Here is an 11,162-nt window from a genome sequence, read left to right on the forward strand (position 1 = left end):
ACAGCTCTCACAAGAAAGACCACTGTGAGGTCTCCATCAAGCCAAGTTAGGAAGGTCTTGTGAAAGAAAAGAACAACTTGTAAAGATGCACAGTACCAAGGTCATGTCCTTAAAGTAGTATCAGAAAGAAATTCCCTTTCACCTGATGTAAAGTGGTTTACAGTTCATAATTCCAAAGGTTCATTAGCTGGTATGCATCTTTTCTTTTTCAGATTAACGAACCGTCGGAATAACAAACCTTCAGAATAATGCGACAAATGTTTGGATTAATGAACATCTATGTATGGGGATTGACTTTGTGTGTTTTGGAATAATGAACTTACGGAATAATGAATATCACCCGTACAGTAGACATGTACGTAAGTAGCAAATGAGTAAACTGGTCAATAATGTTCGGTCTTCCTTCATTCCCACTTCAATATGTACACATAACTTCTGTACCCATTCCATATTGTTATTGAATAAATTAATGTTTTATTACAATTTACAGAGAAAGTTTGCATTGTAGACTCCTTACCAGTATTTGCCACATAATTGTTTCTGTTGGTGCTGAAGGAAATGTTATGCATCCATTTTCTAGCTGACAGTTTTCCACTATTTAAAAAAAAAAAGTGATGCTGTTTTGTTGTTTGTTTGATGTTATTTGTTTGGGTTACAGCATTTTATCTGAGTGAAATGCACCTGTTGCTTATCAATCTCCTTTGCCACTGAACCCTGAGTTGCTCTGCCACGTCAGTCACCACAAGCATTGACATACCATATGCAATTCTGTACACCAACCTCCAAATTTTCTTAAACTGGAATACAATGTAAATAAATCCAACAAAATTGAATGGCAGAGATTCCATTAAAATCATACCTGATGATAGAAAGTTCAAATGTTTTCAAAAAGCAGTGGTACATGTATGCTAAGAGCAACCATATATGCACACTACTCCATCAGGAGACTATATCACCACCACTCAAGTCTATTTGAATATGTACACAAAATCTTCACTAAATTTCTTTAATACGAGATCTTTAATATGAGATCTTGCAGTTTCCTGGCAGAAATCACTTTTAGGGAGAAAGAGGTTGTGCTTGGTACAACCATGTAGTTGCTAGGTTATGGACCGAGAACATTTTTTTTCTTTATTTTTTAAAGTTCCATGCAGGGAATATTTCTGGTTTTACACTACAATTGTATTTGTTTTTAAAGGCACTCCCCCCCCCCCCGATTGCTTTTCTAGTTTTTGTTTTTGTTTCTTTTTGGAAACTACTGGTATGTCACAAAGTTTCTCATTAGAATTACTCTCTCCAAATACAAGTTGTAGTATAACTATGAATATGAAAATAACCAAAGGAAAAAAAAGAAAACACAGAAAAAACTTTTGGCTGATGTTTTGTACACCTTTTTTGCTGGGATTTCTTTTGTTAGATACAATTTATTGAAATCTGCTAGTGTATATCAAACTGAACGTACAATGATTATGTCAGTACCTCATCTTCGGTTGTTTACAATGTATTTGACAAGTTTTAAGCTTTTGATAAAACGGGCCCATCTAGTTAATTACCCCTTTTCGAAAATGCACGAATCCAAAACTTTCTGAGAGACAGGACGCAATCACTTCTCGAGTGTACGTCGTTCACGTGATGTGTGAAAGTAGGGCACTGAGATATTGTTGCATTCAAGATTTCCACACGATTGTTTTGGTAATCATGAATTTGCGATAACGATGGCAAATTCCCCGGGCCTCGAGTTACTCTTCGCGAGTGTTCAATCTCAACTTCAGTCAGAAAATGATGCCTTAGTCTGCTATATTCACTGGAATCTTGTTCATCAGGGATTCAAGTGCATTGGTAAAGGTGACGAGGTAATTTACCCTGGATAGTTTTGCTGACTTGCAGGTTGTTTCTTCCGACTGCGCTGGATTGCTCAGTCCCGCACGCCTACATTTTTGTAGAGAAAGCAGTTTACTTGTTTCTGCATAAAAAAAAAAGATTAAAAAAAATGACGTTCTAAGACAAGTTATAATTATGTCTCGCATGAATTAATTATGATGCGTACCAATAACTAGGTAGCACGTATACATGTATGAATCATCCTGTACATGTTGGAATCATCCTGTACTAGCATTGCTGTTGAAAAAATACGGAATAAATCGATTTAGACTCTACAACTAGATCTAAATTCTAACTGCTATAGACTAGATCTACTGTTTAGTGTTAAACTTAATGTCAAGTGATAATGTACTGGTAGTAGTGGTAGTGTAAACTATAGAAGTTAGAGTCTAATTAGACAATGTCAACCCTTGCGGCTTGGGCCTTGTCCTTGAGACAGTGCAGTCAGTAAATTCAAATGATGATATAGATTCTAGATCTAAAGAGAGTGTGAAGTCAGATCATCAAAACCGGTCAAAACGATCGGATAAATTTTATCTGTTTTTGGCATAGTTTTGTACTTAGTCCAAAGTATCACCTATCACCCATCTGCCGAAATTTCGAAGCTAACATTAACAATGATCAAAGGAAAAACTAAATGATTTTCTGACTTTCAGCAATGCCAATGCCAATGGAACAGAAGCGTGTCCAAGACTCCAAGATTTGGATTTAGTGTCGCAGCTAGACTCCACCCCTACTATTTACTAAGAAGGATCAAGGATGGAGTGATTGGTCAGTGCGCGGCATTCTGGTTACTGATTGCTTGTGCTTAGACCGCTGGCACTAAGCTTGAATGAACATCCCGGAGCTCCGGGATGTTCATTCAAGCTAAGTGCCAGCGGTGCGGAGGTTGCTAGGAGCGTACCTTCTATTGTCTGCCAACTGTCTTGCCTCCCCTTCATCATGATAGCATCGGAAGGAAAACTTTGAAGGTAGTTTTCTCGAAATGCTGATTTTGTAACTCACTCGACATGCACTTATAAAATCATTGATATCTCTGAAATCGAGTACTTTTATGAGTCATGTTTTATATGAACTTAAAGTGGAAGTGTAGGAATCAGGGAATATTTTGAATCGTTTTGTTGTAGCCGGTCACATTTACTGTAAAACGATTAATGTTCGCGTGCATTTTAATTTCGCGAATTTGGCGAGTGCCAAGATTCGCGGAATTAAAATGCACGCGAAAGTTCTTGTCTACACTATACATTGAATGCCAGTGGTAGTTTGCGACAATTTCATGCCGCAAAAAAGGCCGTCGGCTCCAGTTCGCGAAAAATTCATAATGCGAATATATCATGTTGTACAGTAGTTATTTTCTACTCTAGATGTCTATGACTATGACAAGTGATGATGATGGGCTGTAGACAAAAACTCAACCTAGATTTAGAAATCTATATTTACTGGTGAAAAGACTAAATTAGAATAGATCTAGGCCTATAGATCAAAAGTTGTATTGTCAGTTGGTGATGGTTTTCTACTGGTATAACTTGCTCTGCACTATGAGCATTCTTACTGATATTCAAAGTGAGCTTCTAATTTAAACAGTTTATTTTGTGTTTTTAGTACAATTTGATGGAATATTTAATACCATGAGCACGGGAAGAGCTGTAGGAGAGTGCATCTGATGGCAAGTGAACTGTCACATGCCTGTCAGCATTGTATTACTATAGTTATAGGTTATTTAATGCTCCATCTCTTATGATGATGTGTTTCCTTTCGGGAACTTTCAAAGGTTTTTTTTTTTTTTTTTTTTTTCCTTTTGTCACAGTCCTGTGGTGTTAAACACATGCAATTCCATACCAAGGAAAAAAAACTGTCAAAATCTATTACTACTGCTTCTTTCTCCCTACTTTTACTCCCAGACACCTGCATCAATCAAGAGGAGTGAGATTCTGCCGCCATCGTGGAACGGTTCTCAGGAGGAGTACACTCTGCACTATGTACCGGGCGACTCAGAAGACAAGTTCCTTCTCAAGTGCCTTGCAGTGGAAGAGGCGCTCTTCTCAAATTTCATGGTGATTTTCTCATGTTTATGGTGTATTGCCTGAATGTAGTTGGTGGATCTTAGATACCTGCAAGTCCTAGTATTTGCAAATCAAATGTTTTGGGTTTTTTTTTTGGTATGGAGATAATTGCTCAGCAGACATGAAAGATTTTGACGTGGCAAGATCAACCTAATAAGGGTAGATGTTGTGAAATGTTATGACTCCGAGTATACATTGTACATGTATCTCACCATTTCTCATCTCAGTGCAACAATAACTCAAAAACCACAGGAAATTTGTCAGATGAATTTAGTAGCCCACATGATGCATACATTGCACTCTCAATTTCTCTCAGTAGAGACATTTTCTGAGTGGGGGGGGGGGGGGTAGTTATAAGCTACTCGTGGAGTGTCTTAAGAATAGTCTGCATTACCTACAGAGGTTGTGTGGTGGTGTATCACATGAATAGATTGAACTTGAACATACAAGTTGTGGATTTAAGATTTAAGTGTATGTGGGAATATCAAGGTGAATGTACAAATGTAAAGTTACTTGAGTTTATATCAGAGATATGCACTTTGTATTTCGGAACCCTGTCGATACTTAAATTATCTAGAGTTCAGAAGACCATCCATTAAGAAGGAAAAAAAAAAAAGAATGCGATCAAAATATTACTCCTTTGAATGATAAACATTTATAATGTCAACCAAATTTCAGATTCTTACCAAGGACATTCTATATTGCGAATTCTATGATATTGAAAGGTAGCGTGTGTGAGTTACAGCTTTAAATGGCAGACAAATATCCTTGGCTTTGCAACTGTGCAAGATTATTGAAAGTCTCATTATATTTTCCGAAGTCATGAAAATAGAAAACATAATAGACTTCTGTTATCGTATGTATATGTCTATTTGTAAATTGTGCTGTCTTGTTCTTTTGAGAATTCATTGTACTTCTTGCATCCTGACAGATTTTTTGTTTGTTTGAATTTTTACAGAGAACTGCTTTGACTAACTTTCATTATATCCTTTTTCTCTTTTAATTTTTGTTTCTTCTTCAGCGAATGAAAGATGAGAAAGTGACCAGTGTATCTCTGGATGTCAAACAGTTTGTGGACAAAGAACATTTACATGACTTTGAAAGGTAAGAGAACACTAAAGTTCATCCAGGTTGAGTGTGAGAGATAATTGTTTCTGTCTTCATACATGTATGAATAAAGTACTGTCGGGTCCTTGGCCCACAGCCATCTACATGTACGCACAGAGTTTGGCCAATTCGGTTTGGCTGGTCATAGCACAGCATGCAGTTGTTTGGTACATGCTTGCCAATTCAGACTCAACTTCATGCTGCCAACATGCTACCCACTTGAGCACAGTTTACCAGACTCTATGTATAAATGGCACTGCCATTTTGTGTACTGGTACATTGTATTTGTTGTTTGCATGGTTCATTATGTTGCTGGTGTTGCCCATTTTTTTTTCTTTCTTTTTTTTAAACAGTCCACCCCTGCTATGTTTTTCTTCTTTTTTTTCAATGCAATGTTCTCTTATTTTTCTTTTTATCCTTCTTGAATTGGCATACATTGTAGTTGCCAAGGATGTGGCATCATTTGATCAGTTCAGCGCAGCAAACTAGGAGGAGCTGATTAATGTTAAATAGTAGTGATAGAATGTGCCAAAGGTATTGGAGGCTATGAGGTGTAGATTGTCCCAGTTATAACTTTAAAAATATGTGCAATTTATTTCTGCGGGGGGACTTTTTTACCCCGGAAGTGCGTAAGTGGCACTAGAAAGATAATAGAAACGTTGAAGTGTGAGTGCAGTAAGGCTTTGTTTTGTTTTGTGGAATGAGAAAGATGAGCTGAAGGCTTTTTAGCTCACCTGAGCCAAAGGCTCAAGTGAGCTATTGCGATCGCCCTTCGTCCGGCGTCCGTCGTGCGTCGTGCGTCGTGCGTCGTCCGTCGTGCGTCGTGCGTCGTGCGTAAACTGTTTACATTTTCATCTTCTTCTTGAAAACCCCAAGACCGATTTTCATCAAACTTGGCAGGTAGCATCCCTAGGGGGTTAGGAACTCAATTTGTTAAAATGGGCACCATGCCCCACCCAGGGGGCCCCCAGGGGGGCCCAAACCCCCCAAAATTAAGGAATCTGTAAAAATCTTCTTCTCTAGAACCAGAAGTGATAGAGCTAAGTTAATACTATGAGTTAGTACATTGATGACTGTAGTTTCAAGTTTGTTCATGGCAAAATGAGGGGTGCCCCCCTTGGGACCCAGGGGAGGGGGGTGGGGAGGGGTTCTAATGGGGCCTAAATTGTACATTTTCATCTTCTTCTTGAGAACCCCATTACCCATTTTCACCAAACTTGGCAGGTAGCATCCCTAGGGGGTTAGGAACTCAATTTGTTAAAATGGGCACCATGCCCCACCCAGGGGGCCCCCAGGGGGCCCAAACGCCCCAAACTTAAGGAATCTGTAAATATCTTCTTCTCCAGAACCAGAAGTGATAGAGCTAAGTTAATACTATGAGTTTGTACATTGATGACTGTAGTTTCAAGTTTGTTCATGGCAGAATCAGGGGTGCCCCCCTTGGGACCCAGGGGAGGGGGGTGAGGAGGGGTCCTAATGGGGCCTAAATTGTACATTTTTATATTCTTCTTGAGAACCCCATGACCCATTTTCACCAAACTTGGCAGGTAGCATCCCTAGGGGGTTAGGAACTCAATTTGTTAAAATGGGCACCATTCCCCACCCAGGGGGCCCCCAGGGGGGCCCCAAACCCCCAAAATGAAGGAATCTTTAAAAATCTTCTCTAGAATCAGAAGTTATAGAGGTAAGATAATACTATGAGTGAGTACATTAATGACTGTATTTTCAAGTTTGTTCATAGGAGATCAAGGGGTGCCCCTCTTGGGGGCAGGGGGGGGGGGGGGGGTTGGTTGGGAAGGTCCAAATGGGGACCTGAATTGTACATTTTCATCTTCTTCCTGAAAACCTCATAATGTATTTTCATCAAACTTGGCAGGTAGCATCCCTAGGGGGTCAGGATCTCAATTTATAAAAATGGGCACCATGCCCCACCCAGAGGGCCCCAGGGGGCCCCAATCCCCCCCCCCCCCCAAATTAAGGAATCTTAAAAAATTTGGGCCCTTATTGTACAGTTTCATCTTCTACTTGAGAATGCCTGGTCAAATTTTGGTAGAGCTGTGAATAATTTAGATTAGTGACTGCGTGAAAGGTGAACTTGCGATACTCAGGTGAGCGCTAGACCCGCGGGTCTCTTGTTTTTCTTTTATTTTGCTTGTCACTCATGAAACCCGGAAGTGCCCCCCCCCCCCTTTTGAAAACTTGGCGCCAGCAGTGGACATAATGATCAGTTGATCCAATGCACTAAATTTCTGTCCTCCAGATGTACTGTATCAGTATGAGAAATAGAAGCACAGGTCACTGATTGCAATCAGGGAATCTGTAATCAAGTGTAATACATCTTTTCAGATCTCTTTTTGATGTCAAACAAGGGTAAACTCCTTTTGGAAATGTATAGATAAGGGACCAAGATGTGGTAATATAATTCTATTGATATCTTTTGAATTTAAGAAAAAGTGAATGTTGTGTTTTCTTATACAAATAATTCATCAATTGATTAAAGCGATGAAATATACATTTTTTTAAACACATGTATATAAACATATCTACAAAGGTATTACTTTGGTCTTGTGAAATATACACTAGGTGACAATGCTTTTATAACCACATTATCCAGACTGTACAATTCATGACATAAACTGTGGATGATAATGTGATTGCCCATCAGGGTGTACAAAGATCTGACTCTCCTCCGACGCATTCTGGAGGATGACCTCATCTCCCCACTGAAGAGGGAGGAAAAGGCGGCGTCGGCCGGTCCGTCCGAGCAGAGCACGAGTGCTTCGTCAAGGAGGCACCCCGGGCAAGAGAGAGAGGGGAGAGGAACGAACCCACTGAGGGACGAGGACCCACTCAGAGAGGATGACCCCCTGAGAGTACCCCACAGACTGCCCGGACAGAGGGGTAATCCCGAGTGGTGAGCATGGAGGATTAGTAATAGTAATAGTAATAGTAATAGTAATAGTAATAGTAATAGTAACAGTAATAGTATAAGTAATAGTAATAGTAATAGTAATAGTAATAGTAATAGTAATAGTAATAGTAACAGTAATAGTATAAGTAATAGTAATAGTAATAGTAATAGTAATGATAATAGTAATAGTAACAGTAATAGTAATAGTAACAGTAACAGTAATAGTAATAGTATAAGTAATAGTATTATAATAATTCGATAGTAGTAGTAGTACACGGTTGTAGTAGTAGTAGTAGTAAGAATGATGATAATGATGATAACAATAATAACACTGATGATAATGATAATGATAATAATGATTATGATAATGATGATAACAATAGTGATGATATCAATTTCTAAAGCGCAAAACCTATGTACATACATTCTTCTGTGCCACAAAAGCTTCTGCTATGCTTTGTGATAGTGCACAGATAAATAAAAAAAATATATATGTCTTGACGCTTGATTTGAAGACTGCTACAGTTGGGGATTTCCTGACTTCTAATGGTAGGTCATTCCAAAGTTTGGGAGCTGCGCAGGCGAATGCACGGCCTCCCAATGTTATATTTGTTTTGCATGTTTGGATTTGTAAGAGGAGAGTGTCGTAAGAACTGTGCAGATTATGAGTGTGTTTATGAGATTTCAGCATCTTTTAATCTTTTGATGTTTTAAGTATGTCTTTGAGACTTCTATGGGATGTCCTGTCAGCATATTTCTTTCAAAGCTTGCATAAAGATGGCATGAGATATCCGTTTTTAACTTGAGTCAAATTCTAGGTCAACCAGCCCGTTGAATCTATAACTGGCAGTGAGGCTGTGATATGAATTTGCCGTTTTTCTATGGTGAAAAGTGCCTAAGAGCTATAGTAAATACTCCTGTTTGTGGCAGGATGCCTATTTGTGGCAGGGGCAGATTCATTCATCAATAAAACAGCTAATGAACATCATGTGTGCTTAGTCCCACTTTAGAACACAAGCAGGAGATACTCACAAGTGTTATGGGAAGTGACACCAGGGCCCCATTTCATAAAAGTTGTTATCAGTGACAACTGCCACATATCTATGACAAATTTTCTCTCAGCCAATCAGTTGCAAGGATTTCAGTAGCTTGTCACAACTATGACAACTTGTCACTAATAACAAGTATTATGAAATGGGGCCCAGATTGGGCCTTTTCATCAATGAATGAAATGGCCCCTGCCGCAATAGGTACCCTGTACACCCTGTACAAGGCCTGTCGTAAACAGGGTAGTTTTATTATCATTCTGATTTCTGGTTTTTGCTTAAATATTCTTCTCATCCATGACTGTAAAGGGGACAGCCAGTGGATCCTTTCTCGGTGGGTCGTAGCGACATGGACCCGTTCGGTGGCGGCGGGTCAGGGATGCTGATGGATCCTTTCCGCAGCGGGATGCCTCATAGAGGAATCGACCCCGGCATCGGAATGCCCGGAAGATTGCCAAGGTGAGTGGGAGCAGACTTGATAAGGTCAGGGGTCAAACAGGGATTTGGTCTCAATCCCAGTCAATTCGATATATAGTCTTCTTTGAGAAAATCCACTCCTGTATTCCAAGTTTAGAATGAACAGCGTGAAACAAAACAAACGACAGTTATTTCAATAAAATCAGACAAAAAATTAAGTGTTCAGGGAGACCTCATCATAGCGATGTTGCGGGGACTGCCTATTTTACTTTGTTATAACTGGTACTTAATTGAACGGACTAAAATAGAGACAAACAAAATCAAGTGGTGAATACAAAATACAGTACATGTGGTAAAAATTGGGACTGCCAAATTCACCCCAGTAAGAGCAGTACATTGTACCTCATTGTAAGTTAGATCGATATAACTGGGTACACCTGTTGCATTATACTTGTATTGCTTGCACAAAGCAGGGCTATAATATATGTGTGTAAATTCCATTTTGCAGACCTGTTGATATGTAGCGATATGTAGAAGGGGAACAGCATTTTCTTTCCTTTTGTTCCTTTCAAGCATGAAAGGAGTAAATCGACACTATGAGGTAAAATGTCACTACAATGCCAATTCCTTTTAAAGGCATAATTTACCATTTGCAGATGAAACAAAAACCCAGCATAAGTGCTTTAGAATAGTTTTAAAATGTGAGTTGGGATAGAAACAACCACTGTAAAAATTTGAATTAGTGAAATGGATGTTAAGTATTGTTAAATATACAACATGTGAACAATAGTTATAATAAAAATATTTCCAGACTAAACCGTCTACAGTAACGGTTTACTGAGAAAAATAGTGATATCTCCTCATATTTAAGGCTTTATTACAAAAATTTTATATGGCAGGATATTTTGTGGTGCAGCAGATCTACACCGTGTACACATACGTGTATGCATGAAATGTGATATAAATTTTTAAATCACTGCTCCCAAAGGTAAACAGGACCTTTAGTATCTGAAGTGCCTTGTATTTTGTGCTGCCAGCAACTATGACAGGACTTTCTTGTAACTTTTGACATGTGAATCTTAGTCCATGTCATTTCATGGGCTTCATCCCAAATGACTCCCTGTGCTAGAATATTTGTGTCTATCTAAAAGGTTTATGAGCTTGTTTCATATATTCCCCATCTCTCATTTCTCTTTCTCATGTCCGTATTGCTTGCCCCCGTGATAATCCGGCGGAAACACATACCGACGTCCACATTCATGATCATACACAGAGGTGCCGTACCTCCCGGAGCTCGCTTCGATCCCATCGGACCCCCAAGACCGATGGGCCCAGGAGGTGGGCCTGCGGGCGGTTTCCTTGGCGATCCCGACCCCGACCACCTACCCCCTCCCGGCTACGACGACATGTTCATGTGAATGAGCGTGAACAGACCTTGCAGCCAGTGGGCATCTACGACTGTCTCTCTCTCTCTTTATGATTGTTGTGATGGACTGAAAATCTTCTGAGAGTGACTTCGATGATGGCAGGCGTCGTCTGCTTCAGAAGTATAGGAATACTCTTTGGGGAATGCAGAGAGTCCTGGGAGGATGCGGAATGTTATCAATTTATCTTTCGGATTTTACAGGCAACTTCCATTATAACGGAGTCCTCGGGACACCTGTTATTTTCTGTCATATCGAAATTTTGTTAAAGCTGAACAGTAAAATATATAACTAGAAAAGCACTCTGAGAGCG

The 11,162-nt window shown here is 39.5% G+C and overlaps 1 protein-coding gene across 1 annotated transcript; it reads left to right on the forward strand.

Annotated features, from left to right (window-relative positions):
- The first annotated feature begins 1,688 nt into the window (after nt 1-1,688).
- Nucleotides 1,689-10,843, forward strand: LOC139714766 (proteasome inhibitor PI31 subunit-like). The gene is made up of 6 exons (XM_071626432.1): nt 1,689-1,853; nt 3,783-3,935; nt 4,966-5,048; nt 7,717-7,965; nt 9,318-9,467; nt 10,699-10,843. The coding sequence occupies exons 1-6, from the start codon at nt 1,716-1,718 to the stop codon at nt 10,841-10,843; spliced, it is 918 nt and encodes a 305-aa protein (XP_071482533.1). The 5' UTR covers nt 1,689-1,715.
- The last annotated feature ends 319 nt before the right edge of the window (nt 10,844-11,162 follow it).

Source organism: Diadema antillarum, unplaced genomic scaffold (assembly GCF_040938485.1).
Source record: "Diadema antillarum isolate AM-2024a unplaced genomic scaffold, OU_Dant_1.0 scf00000045, whole genome shotgun sequence".
NCBI lineage: Eukaryota > Metazoa > Echinodermata > Echinoidea > Diadematoida > Diadematidae > Diadema > Diadema antillarum.

What these genes read in the sequence shown, in the direction of transcription:
- LOC139714766 (XM_071626432.1), top strand. Translation starts at nt 1,716, where the DNA reads ATGGCAAATTCCCCGGGCCTCGAGTTACTCTTCGCGAGTGTTCAATCT. An exon ending in CGCTCTTCTCAAATTTCATG is followed by an intron (nt 3,936 to 4,965) that starts GTGATTTTCTCA and finishes TTTCTTCTTCAG; the next exon opens with CGAATGAAAGATGAGAAAGT. An exon ending in CAGAGGGGTAATCCCGAGTG is followed by an intron (nt 7,966 to 9,317) that starts GTGAGCATGGAG and finishes ATGACTGTAAAG; the next exon opens with GGGACAGCCAGTGGATCCTT.